Here is a 19,820-nt window from a genome sequence, read left to right on the forward strand (position 1 = left end):
ATAAAGCAACACAATTCAGTATAAACAAAAGCTGTTGAAAGTTGCATTTTAAGAATGTCACTCCCATCTACCTATGCAAAACAATAAACATATTTTTGAGTTAAATAGTAGCATTTTCAAGTTCAATATCTTTATTAACTGTTCAGTGTTCTTTGTCAGTGACATATGCACCCTTAGCAAGTTTGGGAAAGATACCAAGCTGACTATTGCAGCTGATGGGCTTGAGGGAAGGTACCATCCACAGGAACCTTGGCAGGCTTGAGAAGTGGGCTTTTGGGAACCTCATGAAGTCTAACAAGGCAAAGAGCACCTGCTCCTACACCTGGGTTGAGGCAATCTCCAGTATCAGTACGGGCTGGGGAATGAATGGATTGAGAGCAGCCCTGTGGATAAGGAGTTGGGGATCCTGATAGATGAAAAGCGAGACATGAGCTGGCAGTGTGCACTCGCGGCATAAAAAAACCCATGACCATCAGGTCAAGGGATGTGATTCTCCTCCTCTCCTATGCTCTGCTCTTGTGAGTCTGCACTTGGAGTCCTGCTTTCAACTCTGGGGGTCGTAGCATAGGAAAAACATGGACCAGAGTGGAGCAAGTCCAGAGAAGGCCACAAAAATGATCAGAGGGCTGACCCTCCTTCCATGAGGAAAGGCTGAGAGAGTTGAGGTTATTCAGCCCAAAGAGAAGGCCTCAGGGAGACCTTACTGTGGCCCAAACCATTTTGTGATTCTAAAAGTCTAAAAAATCAAGTCTTTATGACTGATGTCTTGTTTAGACCTATTCTGCATTTTCAAAATATGAAATGCAGAATTCCATGTAGTAGTTACTTGGAATCAGTTTTAATAAAAGCAAACCTTATAGACTGTGATCAAAGTTTTTATGATAAGCGCAGATTATACTGATGAAATTGTGATGGAGTCACAGAAAAGCAAAGACATTCTTTAACTGGCTTTTAGAATATGGTGTCCAATCTCTTTTTTAAACTTTTCATTATCAAATATACTTGTGGTTATATGTTGAATTATTAGTGTCTTCTTCTCTTTGATTACATTTAACAGAGAGGATTGTTAGCTTGAGTTCCTTAAGAATAGACTTAAATGATTATTCTGAAAGGAGGTGGTCTTGGAAGTCCCCCCATAGGTACAAACCAAGTCTGCTTACTTAAATTCTCATCTCAACACGTTTTCTTTTAAATGCCAGCTTAAGAGTAAAACTCACATGAAGGGCACTATTCCTACCCTTCTCTGCATCAGTGCCAGCTAGCTGTTTTATCTTTTAAGTTCTCAGTGCAATAGTTATGTTTAAACTGGGAGTATAATGAGCTGTACAGATGTCATTAAAGGGCTTCTTTTGCCTTTCAGGTTTAACTAGCATGTTTTAATTGGACAGATGAGCACACACTGTCTAAAATCCAGTGAGAGATAATAATTCTCTAGTTGGACTCCCAATTAATATTTTGTTTTCTCCTGTAATAATGTCTGTTACTCTTCATCTAGGGCTATATAGTAAATCAAAGAGAAACTTAGCTTTTAGTAAATGACCTAAGTCATTCTCAGGTGTTAATTCTCAGGTCTCATTAACAGGAGTTAATGTTTTTCCTGTGTCAGAACAGTACTGTCATGAAATAGGAGTATTACAAATAAAACTAAGTACAGTTAGTCAAGAAGTACTTCTTACATTTCTCGTAGGCAAATGCTTTGAACAGAACCAAAACGAACTATGGCTTGTCTTACAATGACAAATATGGAAAGCACAGCAACTGCTTCTGTCCACCAGAATGGTGACATCCATGGGAATACCAGTGCACCCAGGCAGACAGAACCACTGCTTCAAGTGTACCTTTATCATTCTCCTGGGAAGACAGGAGAAGATTGCCTTCAATTTCCAGCTGGAGAATATGTTGCAGAAGAGCTTTGTGCTGTTGCCTGTAAAGCCTGTGGTAAGTATATGCATACCAGTTTACCTAATGAATTGGTGAAACTCAAGTTTTTAACAATCCAGAGCTCATGAAAATGGTGGCATTTGAATCAAAAGGCTAATTTCGCTGTTCTTTCAGAAGTAATTAGCACCAGGCTGTAAAACTGTTCCCATTAGAACAGTTATGAAACTGAATTAGGAGACTGCCATCCTTTATCAAATAATTTAAGGGTATTTATCCCTGTCCTTTGCCTGGAAGTCTTCCTTCATTGGGCTGAGATATAGTTCGGATAGTTAAATCACTGCAGGAGCCTGGAAATTACTTTCTGATGCAACCCTGCAAAACAGATTGGTCCTGGAAGTAATGCATGTGTTGTGTATTATACATGCTTAATTACTTTGCAGATGGTAACTGTTCTGTTAGATATAACATGAGTTCTTGTCTTTGTCGTTACTGCTTTTCGTAATCATTTAGGAAATAAAGTATGTAAATAGCAGGGTAGTGTATTTTAACACCTGTTGTATTTGGCATATATTGGCTAATATAAATATTAGTCTGTCAAAATGTTATTCTGTAATTGCATGCCAGTTTGATGCATGCATGCAAGAGCTCAACCTTTTTAAAAACATTTTATTTAAAAATCAATTTTTTGAAAAATGTAATGTGTGAAACTTTTGTAGTTTATATTTTTTTTACAGAAAACTGCCTGAACATGAAACTGAATATCATATTTTCCAAGTAGAAACACAAGAATAAATGAAGTGTCTTGAAATTAATTTTATATTGACTGGTCAGTCGTGGTTCAGTTCTTGTATGTTAGCTGGTATGTTAAATGCTGTGTAAAAAATTATAAATGTCACACCAAAACAAATAAAAGTCCTTACTCTCAGCCTGAGGGACAAAGTGGTATTAGAGGAACCAAATGATGGTAAAAATGAAATATGAAGGAGAAATTGTTCTAGAGGTTACAGAATCATTGTATGTGTCTTCTAAATTCAGAATCAAAGACTTGTTTTCTCAAATCATGATCTTAAACCTTTTGATTTTTTCTGATCTCTCTCAAATAATCTTAAATGGAATTTCTCTTTTAAGCTGTTTTTTAATGTCTTTACAATCAGTTTATAGAAGTGTCAGGCAGTCAAGGCCATTTGAACAAAAGTAGAAGTAATGATTCAAGAAAGCCACCAGAGCTGGTGCAAGAGAATGATAATGTAAACTTAATGTTATACTTTACAAAATAAATAAATGTGATTGTTTGCAGAAAAGCTGTAAACTTTGTTCATAATTTTTCTTTTATTCAAAGTGTGAGTTATAAACAAAACCTAGAAATCTGTGTTTAAAAATTAGCATGTGTAATTGAAAATAGCATGAATTGAGTTTTGTTGTGTTTTAGGTAAATCAGATACAGACTACTGGAAACATTTGAAGTCTGAATTTGAATCTTGAATGCATTTTTTGCATACAGAAAGAAAGTTAGTTGATTTATATACTGCATGTGTTACTATGCTGTATCAATAATTCTGCAATCAGATACTTTCCAGTGTCTTTTAAGACAGAGTATTTATCATTAGATAAAGTAATTTTAAAAACTGAACAACTTTGGACTGTACACTATAACTTACCAGAATAATACATTATACAGAAGATGAGTATTGCATGGAAAAATAATTTTCTTTTAATATTCAAACTAACAATTTGTTTGTTTATTCCATTGGCTGAAAAATATGAGTAAAAAATGTGTGCATCACTTGTATGTATAATCCAGATTTTTGCTGTATTCAGGTTAACAAGGTGTAGATATTTTTATACAACACTAGATAAGTGAGTTTGTAAATCATGATTAAAACAGTTATAATTAGAAGCAAAGCATTGCTTTGGTATTAGCCAAATAAATTTATGCCATGTTCTTGAAAATCTTAATACAGTAGTAGCAAGGTAAGCAGAGATAGTCACTTTAAATCTCACAAGAACATTTGAACAGCTCACTGAAAAATGTTTCGACAAAGTCAGCCGGGAGTATAATCTTGTTTATCATCTTACGTTTCTCTCATGGCTTGTCCCTAAGTGTATAAGAATCCTAAATTTCTGTAGGATGTGTTTGACTTTATTTACTGTCTGACAGGCTTTTATTCTCAAATCCTCATCCCTTTCTGTTAGGATCATTAAACTCTGGAATCTTACCTTTTTAATAGAACTAGAATCCCAAGACAGAATGAGTTTTGCAATCCTGACAGGTTTTAGCTGAGTTTTGGGCAGCTAGCAGTTAACAAAAGACTTTGAATTTGATGGCTTCTGTTGGCTTCTGTGTTTGTTGGTTTGGTTTTGGTTTTTTTGATGTTGATATCCTGAAACTCCTAGCTAGGAACCTTTTAATTCTCACTCATCTGATTTGCAAGTAAATTGGAAATTTCATAGTACTTTCCAAGAAAAATGGTGGTGTCTCTTGGAAAACCATAACATTGCAGAGAATTTTTAATTATACTAAAGTAAAAGCATTATTTCAAAACTTTTAATGTGACTAAATGCTGACAGCATTTGCAGTCAATTAAACATTTTCAAGAGAGCAACTGTGTTGCATAATGTGATGATTGTGATGACCTCTTTGCTTGTATGCTTCAGAAGAGATGTCTTGCTGCTAACAAGGGAATTTTAAGCAGATTTTCCCTAATGTGCTGAATTTCCAGAATTCACATGACTCTGAGTTCACATGGCTCAGAGTTACCATTCATTTTAATTAATCATTGGGGGGGTTGTTTTTTTTGGTTAGAGTTTTTTGGTTTGGTGTTTTTGTTTTGCTTTGAGTTTGTCTTTTTTGTTGTTGTTGTTTGATTTAGTTTGGCTTTTTTTTTTCCTTTACATTTCCTGAATATCCACACAGAACATGCTGCCACCTGCAGCTCCCCCACCGTAGGTGAGGAATGAATTAAGCAGAACTCTGGGCAATTCTATTTTGCTAGGAAAGGAAATGCATGCTTTGATTTACTATTCAGAAAGCATTTTGTTGACAGGATAGTGACATCAAATGTGATGTCAGAGTTCAGTAAGCCTCTGGTTTGTATGAAAGATGGAAGGAAGATATTATTTTTATGTAAGAAAAGGCAAGCAAATTTCCGTCTGGTATGTGCGGAGCTTCCTAAGTTTTAAAGAGTTTACTTCCAGTTGTGTGTGAAAACTGACTAATATTCATATTAGACTTTGAAAATTTGAGGTTTTTTTAATTGTTTTTAATCATTCAACTAATTGCTTTTATCTGTATATGTCTAATGACTTACATGCTTGAAATGACAGTTTCATGAAACTATATCTACTATAGACTATGCTTGGCTTTCACATTTCATAGTGGTGTCATGGCTTGTTGTGATTTAGGCTTTATGTTTTTATTTTTTCTTTAAAGAAGGACATTACTTCATGAAAACATACTGTATGGGAGAAAGAGTGCCTACTGCCAATAAAGGAGGAAGTATTAGAAAAACTGTATTTCTTTAGCTGCTTCAGGGTAAATGAAGTAGTGTGACTTGTCTGGATGTGAAACTCTAAAATCATAATGAGGAAAAGATCAAACTACTATGCAAATCATTTTTTTAAGGCTTGAAATAGAAGTTTGACTAATGAGCTTACGCTGTTTTGTAGTCTTCCGTATGATGTACTTGACAGTCTGTAAAGGATGATAAGACTCCTTTCTTTAGCCTTATGTGCTAAATAAATTGTCGAGAGATAGTCTTTGTTTTTGTCTTTGCAGTAGTCCAGAAAATTTGATAGCCCTTGCTGGAGAAGCAAAGTGGAAAAAATTCTGCTTAATTATGTCTGAGTCACTGTCTTCTCTGTAATTTGTCATCAACTGAGTTGATAACATGGTTAGTGCAGTGCAAAAATCCAGGGGAGGCTTTTCAGTACCTCTTGTGAATAGCTTTTATGATTTTACTTAGAAAAATACATTTCTCAGAAGTTTTCACTATTGTTGACATGTCTAGGTTTCAACAGAAGACTTTGATTCCCCACTCAAGTCTTTTTGTTTTCATTGTTTCAGGAGAGAGCACTTAAATACTGCAGTTATTACTCACTTGAAAAGTCCCTGCAATTACATGGCCTCTTTGCTTTTGTCAGATTCCTGTGAATTATTTTCAAGACTCTAATAAAAGGGATTTGCTCTATTTTTTATAATTGTTGAGCATTAAGTATAGCAATGAAATTGCATAGTTCTTAAGGGGAAGGGAAAAAAAGGTGTAATTCCTTTTCTTGAAAGAAAGATCTGTATGTCTTTGAGCACTGGCAGTGTATGGTGCAAGGTACTTTTTGGAACTATAAATGCCAAAGTACGAGAGATGGATGAGTGCAGTTTACTTTTCATACAAAGGAGGACAGCAGGGAGGATTTTTGTTGTTGTTAATATTAACATTTCTTATTGGGAGGGGAGTATGAATGTCATGATCCTTGCTTAGTTAAAGTTTCAGAATGGATTTTGCTGTGGGTCTTTTTGAGAAGCGGAGTGGTGGTGGGGGTGTCTGTAATGTATTTGGTGAGACACAGCAGCTTAACACTTGAATTTAAAATATGACTTGGAAATTTTTTCTAATACAGTGTGCTTACAGGGCTTGTTAGCTGTTTGGGTATATGTATTAGTGAGATGAGGTAAATATTCAGCATTTCCTTGAATAGTGTGTGGCATTTGTGTAGAGTCCTGGCTAGTAATTCTCACATGCATTGCACTGTAATTGATCTGAAATTATTTGGTATACAGACACCACACAGCCTTAAAACTGCTAATTTAATTGTAACTGCTTTATAGACAACTAATATGTAATGTAGTGTAGTTGATCCCACTTCACACATCAAAAGAGAACCATATTGAGTTTTTGGGATACGTTTCTTTTTAACTCCATAAAATATTTCTCTTAACTCGGATTGATCAAATATGTTTTATTGTGCCGTAAATTTGCAACATTTAGATTTACAGTCAGTCCTTCAGTTACTAATCCCTTTGGGTTTGTTCCTGTGGGGGATTTGTTTAGTTTTGGTTTCTCTTTTGTTGCTTTACGTAATGCTTTCCACTTCTGTAGTTTCCTGCAAGTCTATGACTCCTTTCCATAGAAAATCATGTGTTAGGACCTGCAGTTCTGATGTGTTTTGGTGAACTTTGGTTTAAGAAGGCATCAGATGATTAACCTATAGATTTCAGCAGTTTAATCTTCACAACTGCACAATAGAACTCTTGTCTTAGCCTTTTTAATCTACTCCTATAGAGACAAACCTATTTTGTATCAAATTTAATAAACTAGTTGCTATTTAAGAATGAAATATGTTTTGTTCCACCAGGGTATGTGGTATTATATGTGGAGTTGATTCGTTGTTTCATCTAACAGATTCTTTTTACATGTAGTTTAGATGTGATGAGAGAAATTTGGGGTCTGCCCCCTTCAGTAATTACCTAGATGTTGTCCAGAACAGAAAGAAGTAAAGGATTTCTTTTTTCTCCTGGTTTCTTGTGGGAATTTCAATTATTTAATTCTAAGTCTTTGGGCAGGGCTGTGAGTACTTTGCCTTTTCCCATAATTCTTTTGTCTCCTAATGTCATTTTAAGTTACTTTTATTGCCTTTGCCTGTCTTTTTTATTATTTTTTTCCTTTTCACCCCTAAGTGTATTGCTTTAATGGAAAGTTTTCTTTAGTTATGACCTACTATGACTTTGACACTGTAATTTTTCATCCTACTCTCTGACCTCTACACCTGTGTCTCTTCCTGTCTTCAAAATATGTTTGTCAGTGGTTGCGGTTCATCCTTTTGTGTTGTCAATTCTCTGGCATTTAGCCTGTTTTCCAAATCTAACCCTGGCATCACATGGATGCACAACACTGCAGCATAGTACAATGCTGTGGCATCTGTTGTATGTTAGTTTGTGCTTTCAGTTGGGAACCTCAGAGCCAAATTAAAATTCTGGTACTGCTGAAGAGCTGATGCTCAACTGATTTCCATTGTTTGTGATTAAGTAGGATTGCTTGTCATTAACAAAATCCTCAATTGTTGAGGGAAAAAATATTTTCCAGTTCTGTTTTATTAACAATATATGTTTGGGTTTGTTTTTAACTGAGTTACTAAGATGGAAATGGCAGGTGGTTGTCCTAGTCATCATGACTTTCTTTGTATTGCTTTACTACTTATTTTTCATCTGTCTAAAGTCTTAAAATAAATCCCTTGATCTGATTTTGGAAAAAGTAAGAAAAAAAAGTAATGTACTGTTTCTAAACTGAGATGCTAAGAAGACATATCAAATGCCATATAGAAAAAATCTTGCAATCTAACAGTGAAGTACAGGATAACAGGTGAGCACAGTCTGCAATCAGTGAACATAAAGGCAAAATGAGAAATTAAACTATCAAAAGCAGTCTGAAAGTTATGCATAATGATGGCAATGCTGTTGGCAATATTGATACCTGTTGCTGGTAGCAGTAGAGCACTGTGCCAATCTGCTAATTTTAACCAAAAATAGTTTTCTAATACTTTGTGAAAACACTTTCCTGTAGACATTTGCTTCTCTGTTCTTCCTTTAGGTATCATGCCAGTGTACCATAACATGTTTGCACTCATGAGTGAAACAGACAGAATGTGGTATCCCCCAAATCACATCTTCCATGTAGATGAAGCAACTAGACTCAAGCTAATTTACCGGATAAGGTAATCTAAATCAAATGTTATACAACTTTCATGGTCGAAGAAAACTATGTGAGAAAACACAACCATAAGATATTAATTTGAACCATAGTTTCTCTTAGAAGATATGAACAGATTGTTGGTGTTATCTGGAAAAGAGATAGATAAAAGAATCAAAATTATTGGATTGGTTTGAATAATATATTTTATCAATTTTCTATATCCCATATATTTACCAATGTCAGATTGAAGAAGCAAACAGTAAAAAATATAGAAGTAAAAATACTATTTTTCTTGATAATGTTGCATCTCATCTCTTCTGTGCTCATCTATTTGAAATTAGCGATGGTTCCGAAATGCAGAGTAATTACTCTGTGTAGTCAGGCATGCGTCTGCAATAGAACCATTTTTCCCAACCTCATATTTGAATGTAGACATCTAAAACAACAGTCAAAGTTTTCCTTTTGTAAAACATTTTGTTTATTTACATTATATAATGTAACAGTTTCTTTAGCAACTGTTTCAGAGGAAACTAGAAGACACTAATGAAATTCTCTGTATTCTGATGAGTGAGAATAACTTTGCCAAGGTCCTCATTCCTATCACTATAGTTTATCACCCTGCTTAAATGTTGTAGTAGTTGGACACCATGAACTGGATCTGAAGCCTTCGTTGACTGACTGGGATTTCATAGTGGTCCTCCAAGGCAGCCAGCACTAATTACATGTATATGAGAACAATGATGTCTGAAGTTGGTTAGCAAAAGTATGTGTTTATTGACTTTTGCTTAAATCTATTTCCCAACAGGTTTTATTTTCCCCACTGGTATTGCAGTGGCACCAACAGAGCGTATCGGTATGGCATTATTCGCGGTGCAGAAAGCCCTGTTCTTGATGATCTTGTCATGTCTTATCTATTCGCACAGGTATGATTTGCTTGCTTATTTTTTAATGGAGATTGGTAAAGGTTGTCAGTATTTATTCCCTTTCTATCTTCTGATAGTAACTGTGTAGGCTCTTGACAGGTTGAAGCCCACTCGAGATGAAAATTTAATTCCGTGTCCTATTGTATATTTGGAGAGATGAAGCTCAAATGGCAGTTTTAGGGGGAGCATTGAGAGTATGTAGGTTGAACTGACACAATGTAGAACATCCTCCCCATATCGACCTTTTTGAGATTTGAAACAAAACTATTTTGAAAACGGCATTTGTAAGCATGATGGCAGGTGGTATTGCTTATGAACAAGTGCATCTTTTTGTGGATGAAGGAGTTCATTCAGAAGAATGGAGTCTTTAAAAAAAACAAACGAACAAAAATCCCAAACAAACCAAACCTAAGCAATCAAACAAAACAATAAAAAACCCCCCAAAAACTGCAGCCCAAGCCCCTTTTATTGATAAGCAGCAGTGCTGTAGTTTTAATTTGCTTTCTTGTGTTCTTTCTCAGTGGCGAGCTGATTTTTTGGATGGATGGGTACAGATGCCTGTTACTCACGAAACACAAGAAGAATGCCTTGGAATGGCTGTTCTAGATATGATGAGAGTGGCCAAAGAAAAGGACGAAACCCCACTGGCTATTTACAATTCAGTCAGGTAACTCCATAATTCATAACTCTTTCATACCTATCTGATATCTAAAAACAGTATTTTTGCACATTAACATCTGGGAGGAGATGTTCAGCTGCTGGCAATTGATGTATTCAAACGGTTATATAGATCTACCTATAGTGTAAACTAGAAATTAATAGAAGACTTGTATCATCATGGCCATTCATGTTTTGGGGACATAGATTTGGCTCTCTTAATGAAAAGTAAGGCAGCAGCTTCTTATGTGGGAAAGTATGTAAGCAATAATTTGAGGTGAGACACCCTGCTGGAAGTCATCAGATCCAACCTCCTGTTCAGGGCCAACTTCAACGTTAGATGAAGTTACTCAGGCCCTCATCCAGTAAAGTTCAGAAAATGTCCAGACTTTGGAAATTCCACCATATCTCTGGGCAGCTTTGTCCTGTGCATGACCACGCTCGTGGAGAAAGATTTTTTTTTTCTGTATCTAATGAGTTTCCTTTGTGATACTGATAATCCTCTGTTACCTCTTGTCCTTTCACTCTGCATATCTGAGAACTTTACTTCAGTCTTTTCCGTAACACTCTGTTGATTGAAGACAATTAGTAGAACACCCTACTTGAGCCTTCTTTTTTCCAGGCTTAGTAACTCAGGCTCCCATGTGCCTCCTCTCTCATGTCATGTGCTCCAGGCTCTTAACTGTTTTGTGCAGATCTATGCTGAACTTGCTTGAGTTTATCGAGTTCACTTTGGTGTATCAACCTAATGAGTTTCTGCTCTAGCTGAGTTAATTCTGTCCCTGCTTGGTACTTAATGCTTGATGTTTGTCTTTTATTGAAACCTAGCAGGAAGAGATAAAAACAGAATGAGACAACGAATTGGCCAGCTTGTTGCAGCTAATAACTGCAATTCTTTTGCTTCTTGATGTAGACTGTGGACTGTGATATAGGAACTTCAGTGATAACCAACCACAGTGTTGTATTCTACCAAGAAATTTGTCCTTTATCCATATAGTTGCATCTACCTGTGCAGTGTCATCTTTCCAACTTCTACACCAAACCAAGCAACTGTGTAACTTCTGCTGCCTTACCTCAAAACTGAACTAATGAAAGAACAGACATCTCTGGATTTATGGAAAATGCATTATGTAGTATACGTTGCAACTGGAAAAGGGAAAAAAGGAAGAAAACACAGGGCTGTATTTGAAAGAGCATACTATAGACTGAAGGATCCTTGTTATCCTACAGTTTCAAAAATAAGGGTACATTTAGAGGAAAAGATATTTTCATGTTGACTTTTTTAGCACAGAACTAATGATCTTTGCTGTATTTAATGGATAAAATCAGTAGTTTTTTTCTGATTATGTATTCACAGCTACAAAACATTTTTACCTAAATGTGTGCGAGCAAAAATCCAAGACTACCACATTTTGACACGAAAAAGAATAAGGTACAGGTTCCGCAAATTTATACAACAGTTTGGCCAATGTAAAGCTACTGCCAGAAACTTGAAACTTAAGTATCTTATAAATCTGGAAACCCTTCAGTCTGCCTTCTATTCAGAGGTTTTTGAAGTAAAAGAACCTGGTGGAGGTCCTTCTGGAGAGGAAAGTTTTGCAACCATTGTCATAACTGGAAATGGTGGAATTCAGTGTTCAAGAGGAAAACTTAAAGACTGTGAGACACTTGCAGAGCAGGTAATTTTTTAGAATTATTTTAATAACTGTGCAGTTTGTCATATAACAGAGTAATTAGCTTATGTTAGAAGTTCTAATTTACCCCAAGTAAATTTGGTACTTCACAGTAATGATACAATTTCCATATGGCTGAGGATCACAGAAATATATTGTCTTAAACAGTGCAGGATTTTAAAATCAGTTTTTTATTGAAGTATTAGAAGAAAGTCATGTAATAGTTCAGTGCTTGACATACAAAAAATTGTGCTGGACCTTCATGACTGTAAAAAATGTGGAAAAGTAATGACCCTGCCCCAGGTATAAGTAAAATGCACAAATTCCTCAAATTCTCTTAGAAAGCAGGGATTTAAAGATTCCAAACACCAGATAAATTTCCCTGTACCTCTTTCCTGCTGCAGCTAGACTCCTACCAGTGTCTGAGTTAGCAAATTTAAAGTGACATTTCTGTGACTGCAGAATCCATCTAGTCTTTGTTCAGGAATTAAATGCTAAATGGTTCCTATAAGTGTTAGTAATCATGTACTGCTGCATTTTTATTTAACAGTATTATGTCTTTTCTGTGTGACTTCCCATTGCGACTGTTCATTATGTTGAGTTTGCCAAAACGTGATACAAACTTATAGCAGTATATATTAAGAGTGCAGAAATTTTCCGAAGGTAAAAGTAAATGCAGAAGGGAGCACATGTGAGTTTTCCAAAATAAATGCATCTGTTTGCTACTTTTGATTCATAATATATAGCAGTCAAGACCAAACTACAAAAGATTGTGTTTTTCCGTATGCTGTAATAATTTGTAAAGATGAGGGTTTTTATACTGGAGGTTTTTTTCAATACTTAACAAAAATAAATCTGATTACATACCCAGGTTTTTTAAAGTGTGGTGTTCTTAGATAATTTGTACATAATTCATGCATACTATGCTGTTTAGGCCTGGCAACCAAGCCTTTATTAACAGTAGTGTTTAAGTGGATCATCTTTCCTATAGAGATTGCCAAATTATTTTTTCATAATTAAAAATATTGTCATTCCATTATTGAGAGAGACGTCATATATTTTCAATGGTACAGAAACTGTTTATAAAGTTGGTTATGAAAACCCAGTGAACCAGTATGGCTGCTTGTAAATGTGATCATAACTCTCAGCAAACTTTACTGATGAACATTTATTAAGATGTTGAATTGAAACAAAATTTTTATTTATTTGTATAGAATGACATATATGGGGTAAAGTGGGAAGAAATTTCTTCTGCAAGTTCACATTTTCAACAACCAGATGAACAAATTAAGCATCAGAAACTTCAATGCATTTGAGATGATTTATATGTCTAATTGAGGTAGTCTGATTTGAATAAAATCTATTAGCTTAGGGAGAATAGTTTTGGATACATAAATCTAGCTTTATTTAAAGCTGTTACTTATCACCTGAAGTTCTACTGAAAATAAAACAAAGTGTGATTTTTATGACAGTGTAATTTGACTTGTGAAAGACTGAAGGTAGTGGTACAGAATATCATAGTATCAAAAAGTACCTGTACTTGCTGTCAAAAAAAAAAAAGTGTATTAGATTTTTGTTTAGTTAGGATTGGTTCTTCAAGTTACCTAGTCAGTGATGACCGTGGCTGATAGGACAACTTTCTCTCACTGTTTCTTCATTCACACTAAATCCATCTCTTTGCTAGCAGATTTTGTAGCTCTCAAAACTGTTATCAAAATGTTCCATTGTTAATCCTTGCAAAATACTACAAAGGAAAAAATATCTACAATTATAAAAAGACAAACCTATGTATGGATATTTCTGTTCATGGTTCCTGGATCTCTGTGTACTCTTTAAATTACGTTCCTGGGGATGGTTCCATAAACACAAAACTCCTTTATTTATTTGTAATTGCATGTTGAAGGTTTTATGGTCCTCTTTGTTGCCAGCTTACAAGTTCAGAATTGTAGGAATTCCAGTGCTGCAAATAGGTGAGGTTTTTTAATTGCCATTTATGTTATTGCTACATTATGTACCCAATATTTGTTGCAGGATTTACAAACATATTGTGATTTTCCTGATATCATTGATGTCAGCATTAAACAAGCAAGCCAAGAGGGCTCCAGTGAGAGAAGAATTGTCACGATTCACAAACAAGACAGCAAGAATCTGGTCTGTTTACTTTGATTGCTGTTCTTTCAAATAGATATTGCTTTGAGCAGACTTGTGTGATTGTTGTGTATTTAGTATTTTATAGCCAAGTACTGTGTTAATTAAGCATGAGGTAGAACTAAATGCATTTCGGCAGTGTAAGTGGTATATCGGAACAGTAAAGGTCTTCTGCATTCAAAGCTCCTTGCATGGAAAGGGATATTTATATCTGAAGAAAATTTCTGATATACAGATTGGTTCTTTTGTTATTAGAGTCTTGAACCTGTGTCTATTGTTTTAATTCTCAAGTGTACTGTTTCCATGGCATCATGCTAAGCTCTCTGCTAGAGACCAACACACTGAAAAAAGCTTCAAATTTCTCTGAAGGAATGATGATACACAATTATTGGAACAAAATTAAGGTCATTGCTTTTACTGTTTAAGATTCTTTGAAGAAGATCTTAAGGAAGTGTTTTATACACGAACGTAAAAGGTTTTTTGTTTGAACTCCAACATTGCACTTGAGTCAGGTTTTCCAGCAGGTATAACTGTCACGGAGTTGTGTGGTCGACTGACCCTGGCTGGATGCCAGGTGCCCATCAAAGCTGCTCTAATCACTCTCCTTCTCAACTGTATAGGGGAGAGAAAATACAAAGAAAGACTTACGTGTTGAGATAAGAACAGGGAGAGATCGCTCACTGATTACTGTCATGGGCAAAAAGGACTTGACTCAGGGAAATTAATTAAATTTATTGCCCATCAGTTCAGAGTAGGGTAATGAGAATTAAACCCAAATCTTATAAACATCTTTCCACCTCCCTTCATCCCAGGCTTGACTTTATTCTTGATTCTCTACCTCCTCCCTCTCAGTGGCATGGGAATTTGGGAATGTGAGTTGTGGTCAGTTCATCACGTGTTGTCTTTACCACTCCTTCTTCCTCACACACTTACCCTGCTCCAGCATGGGATCCCTCCCATGGGGGGACAGTACTCCATGAACTTCTCCAGTGTGAATCCTTCCCACAGGCTGCAGTTTTTCATGAACTGCTTCAGCATGGGTCCCTTCCACGGGCTGCAGTCCTCCAGGAACAGACTGCTCCAGCTCCATAGTGCATCCTTAGTGCCAACAAACAAGTTTCAGTGCAGGCTTCCGTGGGGTCACTCCGTCCTTGAGGCAAATCCACATGCTCTGGCGTGGTGTTCTGCATGGGCTTCTCCACAGTAGACCTCCATGGGCTGCAGAGGCACAACCTGCCTCACCATTGCCTTCACCACAGCCTGCAGTTGTTTCCTGTTCCTCTTAATAAGGAGTTTCAAGACTCCAAATTCTTGGCACCTGCTCAAAAGTGCCAGCTTTTTTAATTGCTGTCTAGCAAGGAACTTGCCAAAGAATTGTTTTCAGGTGCTAAGTGGGTCCCCATTGTCACAGGGAAACTAGTGCAGCGCATACTAAAGCCCGCTCTGTTGGGCTGCACTGCTTACTGAATGAAATCTAGGGTGACTCAGAAAATGGCAGATGCTTCTCTATTTTTCTTTATTTGCAGTAATAAATATGTTGTTACAGACAGATTTAATTTTGCTCTGCTCTCACCTGTTCGTTATACTGTGAATAGACCTTTTCCACACATATTTTCCTTTGACCACATTATTTTTCTCCCAGCTTCCATGCAGTGTACCTGTCTTTCTGGTAGTTAAAGGTGAGCTTCTCTCTGTGATCCAGCTCAGGATGCCAGGTTTTCGGGCAGGTACTTTTCTAGAGATTTTTCTTTGCTACTTGAAGGCAGTCATGTAAATCTTTGATAAGTGAAGGCTTTCCTTTAGGAAGAAGAGAAACACGGTGTTGGCAGTGCAAGTAGGTGTCTGCCATGCTGAGTTGTGCCTACTCAGTTTTTCCCTTTCAAATGTTCTCTCATTTCAGCATTCCTCTGCTGTTTCATATATTTAGGATAAGATGTTTGGGTTTTTTTAATGGCAGATTTCATAGAATCATGGATGGTTTGAGTTGGAAGGGACTTCAAAGATCATCTAGTTCCAACTCCCCACTATGGGCAAGGACACTTTCCAGTAGACCAGGTTGCTCAAAGCGCCTTCCAGGGATAGGGCATCCACGTCTTCTCTGTTTTGTTTGGTTTGTGCTTGATTTTGAACATTAAAGATTGCTATCAAGTTTTGAGTGACAACAAGAAGGTAGAACATACAGACAGCAGTTAAAAACTACTTTTATTCATGTCTTTAATGTATGCATATATGTGTAGCTTTTATACCGCTAGCATATCCAGGAATTTTCTGTTGCCTACTAAAAATTTACATTCTGTCTCTCCTCCCCCTCCACCATTGTTCTGTGTCAATTTAACAGGAGGCTGAATTTCAGTCATTAAGAGAAGCTCTCTCCTTTGTATCATTAATTGATGGATATTACAGATTAACTGCAGATGCCCATCATTATCTCTGTAAAGAAGTGGCACCACCATCAGTCCTGGAAAATATCCAAAGCAACTGTCATGGACCAATTTTGTAAGTAATTTTTTTAGCAATTTAACAATGTGATATTTGAAAGATGAGCTTTAGTTGACTGTGAACTGTGGTGGACATCTTAAAATGTGCTTTTATGTAACATGAAATGCTTTTACTCTTATTTTTCACTTTGAAAAATACTTAAGCAAACGCCCTAAATATCGAAAAATAAAAGGGGAAAAAGATTAATTTAAAGGAAGCTGTAAAAAATTGCAAGTTTGAATTGTTGTTACATTAGGTATCTGTTAATATTGCTCGTTAGCCAATCTCTGATATTCCTGGATTTTGAAATAATATGATATTAAACATTTTCTTTTTACTATAGCATGGACTTTGCTATCAGTAAACTGAAGAAAGCAGGTAATCAGACTGGTTTCTACGTCCTTCGCTGCAGTCCTAAAGATTTTAAGAAATACTTCCTTACCTTTGCTATAGAGGTTTGTATTCTATCTTAAATAGTACCTGTTTAATCTTTATTGTGATATAATGATAAGCCTGGGGTGTTCAGTAAATGATTCTGAATTTTCCCTCCAGAATGTTTGTGTGATGTGTGTATTCTTAGCTACTTCTGTCAGACTGGCCAACTTTCAGGGTCTTGTGAGCAACATTAAAGTGCTTGTTTGGTAAAGAATTGCTAATGGCACATACCATATGCCTAGGAGACCAAGACAGGAAGAGGGAAGACAGCTTGGGGATGGTGATGTGGGTCTTGGCACTGTAGTAAATATTTGGGAGGTGGAGCAGTTTGATGGATTTATTTTATTTTTTTAAAGTTTGGGGTTTTTTTAGTTGGGTCTTTTTCCCCTAGGATTTCTGCATGTCTCCTCCCCCCTCACCAATAGGACTTACTTAGCCAGAGTTGATTATCCAAGAGTATCTCTCCTTCACAAGTTCTTCTGGGTTCAGGTCCTATCCCCATCCCCAGTACTGGGCCAGCGATATTGTTTGTCAGCTGTTATGTCAACACAGGTTTTCTGAGGATGTCTGGTGTTAGCTAGAGAGAAAGCCACCCTGGAAATGCATGCAATTCTCACATAGGTAAAGAACGGGAAGTACCCCTCCTATGTGACATTGCAGTTAGTGATAAGACAATACCTTAATATTGCTGATACATAATTGCATGGTCTTGTTCCAAGAGTGGACTTCTCTTTAATTACATTAACAGAGCTACCTTTGGGCTTTCAAGTAGGCTAGGTAGGGCATGGGGTTTCCTGCTGGTATGCAGCAATCTAGCGTGTTTGCTAATACTGACAGAGATATGTACATCTCTGAAAATGAGAAAGTAATGTTGGTGTGTGAATGAAGAAGTAAACATCAGTTTCACAGAAATGTTATGTCCAGTCAATTATGTGTTTGATAAGGAATTTCATAAACAAAGATATCAGTTCCTGAGGCAAAATGTGAGTGTCAAGCTTGTGAGTGAAGCCTACCATTGCCATTAAGTTTCTTGGCCCCAATTTTTCTTCCCTTGTTCTGAGTCTTGCACAAGTCATTGGAAGGCTTTTGAGATTCAGATTTTGTCAGAACATTTGCTGCAGTATTGAGATGAAGAACCAGGAATGCACTATTAAGAGCTTATCTTGTTTAAAAATGTTTAATGGTATCTTTTCAAGACTCATTGTAAAAATAATTCAGTGCATATTGAAAATCTGTGCTAGGAACTGATTTCTTAGAACTGTACTGTAGATAACAGAAAAATAGAACTATAGCTGAGATCTCCAAATGCCTGCCAAAAGAACATGGAGCAGAACCATTTGGGCTATTGCTTCCATCAGAATTTTGTTTTGTTATTACCCCATGTCAGAGTGAATAAGCTTTCATTAATAGCTCTGAAGGATTTTTCCTAGGATCCATTATCTGTTTTCTCAGCTCCATCTTTGCAGCTTTCATTAACATTTGTTTTTCTCTAGCATCAACATGCTAGTTCCAGTGATGGGAGTAGAGTCATGTTTTCTCAGAATCAATATTACACAGTGAGAGCAAAATAACAAATTATGGTCATCTTTTGCTGGAGCATTCTTTTTTTAATTAATAGAGTGCTATACATTTAAATAAGCTTTCAAATATTAAATATTAATCAATTTTATTTTTAATGGAAAAAAATCTCTGCAGCGTGACAATTCGACAGATTATAAACATTGCTTAATTACGAAGAATGAGAATGGAGAATATAATCTTAGTGGAACAAAGAGAAGTTTTAGTAATCTGAAGGATCTCTTGACGTGTTACCAGACAGAAACTGTCCGTTCAGACAGCATAATTTTCCAGTTCATCAAATGCTGTCCCCCAAAACCCAAAGGTAAGAGAAATATTATTTCTAAACAGAAGGCTTTCCAACTTCTAAAGATTTAAAAATAAGTTAACACAAATGACTCTGAGGTAGATACCTGTGTTTGTGTGGGTTTTTCTGAATTTCACTGAGCTATTTGTTTGTCTTGTTAGTCACAGTGTTCAGTCCCACTGCCTGCCAAATTTTATTTTGATATAAGATGGTCTTCCAGAAGTAACCATGGTAGCCAGTTTCATGATTAGAAGTAAAACTGGTTTCTTAATTGAAGTGGATTGTGTGCAGCAGCATTTCTTCTTCAGTCAAGTGTGTTCATGTCTTGAGAAGGAAAGAGTACTTAAATGTATCATTTATCACTGAGGATGGTTTCATAAGCAATGGAACCCATAAATGTCAGTGAATTTTTGTCATTGTTGACATCTTAACTGAGTTATGCCAAAGCTGTGCTGTGATTTCAGCTTCTTTTTAACACTGAAAAATACACAGGGAATAGAGCTCCTGCCTGAGGAGTAGATTTTTCTTGACTTCATGTTAAATTTTTTTGCCTACCTTTAATATTCTTAATATCTTTCTCTTTTATGAATTCTGTTAACATCTGCCCTTCTAAGTAGTATTACTTACAGTTAATATTGGTTAGTCTTAGACTCTATCAAAGTCCCTATTTAAAGAAAAACTTGTGACAAAAGACTATTTGATATCACTTCTGCCTCTCTCGAATTTGACTGAAAATAGCTAATGGATTCAAAACCTTTGAAAAGATTTAACAAGTAAATATGTATGCACGTTATAGAGAATGATTTTGTAGACTTATTCAGTATGAAACCAAAAATGTATATGCATCAGAATTATAAGTTATTGAATAAATATGATCATGTGTTACCAGATACTCACAAAGATATACTTTTCAGCTTTAGTTTTAATATCAGACCTGCTCTACTCTGTAATATAAAAGAAGGTGACTTTCATCCCCTTTTCCATCCCTGGTTATTACAGCAGCAGTTAAAATGTGAAAGAAGGTAGGAGTATTTTCAGAATGTTTGTCAAAAGTAGGAATACTTAAAAAACAAAATAA

The 19,820-nt window shown here is 36.0% G+C and overlaps 1 protein-coding gene across 6 annotated transcripts in view; it reads left to right on the top strand.

Annotated features, from left to right (window-relative positions):
- Window positions 1-19,820, top strand: part of JAK2 (Janus kinase 2) — an 85,881-nt gene that overhangs the window by 38,284 nt on the left and 27,777 nt on the right. For 5 of the 6 annotated variants that reach the window (XM_027709567.1, XM_027709571.1, XM_027709574.1 and 2 more), the window contains 9 exons: window positions 1,688-1,938; window positions 8,463-8,586; window positions 9,370-9,487; window positions 10,009-10,154; window positions 11,502-11,823; window positions 13,849-13,968; window positions 16,304-16,461; window positions 16,787-16,898; window positions 18,574-18,760. In XM_027709567.1, the coding sequence (XP_027565368.1) occupies window positions 1,719-1,938; window positions 8,463-8,586; window positions 9,370-9,487; window positions 10,009-10,154; window positions 11,502-11,823; window positions 13,849-13,968; window positions 16,304-16,461; window positions 16,787-16,898; window positions 18,574-18,760 (1,507 nt within the window). In that variant the 5' untranslated portion in view covers window positions 1,688-1,718. Of the gene's footprint in view, window positions 1-1,360; window positions 1,421-1,687; window positions 1,939-8,462; window positions 8,587-9,369; window positions 9,488-10,008; window positions 10,155-11,501; window positions 11,824-13,848; window positions 13,969-16,303; window positions 16,462-16,786; window positions 16,899-18,573; window positions 18,761-19,820 lie in introns of all 6 variants that reach the window. The other variant, XM_027709568.1, reaches the window with a different exon arrangement.

This window comes from Neopelma chrysocephalum, unplaced genomic scaffold (assembly GCF_003984885.1).
Source record: "Neopelma chrysocephalum unplaced genomic scaffold, ASM398488v2 Primary Assembly neopelma1_96814, whole genome shotgun sequence".
Classification (NCBI taxonomy): Eukaryota; Metazoa; Chordata; class Aves; order Passeriformes; family Pipridae; genus Neopelma; species Neopelma chrysocephalum.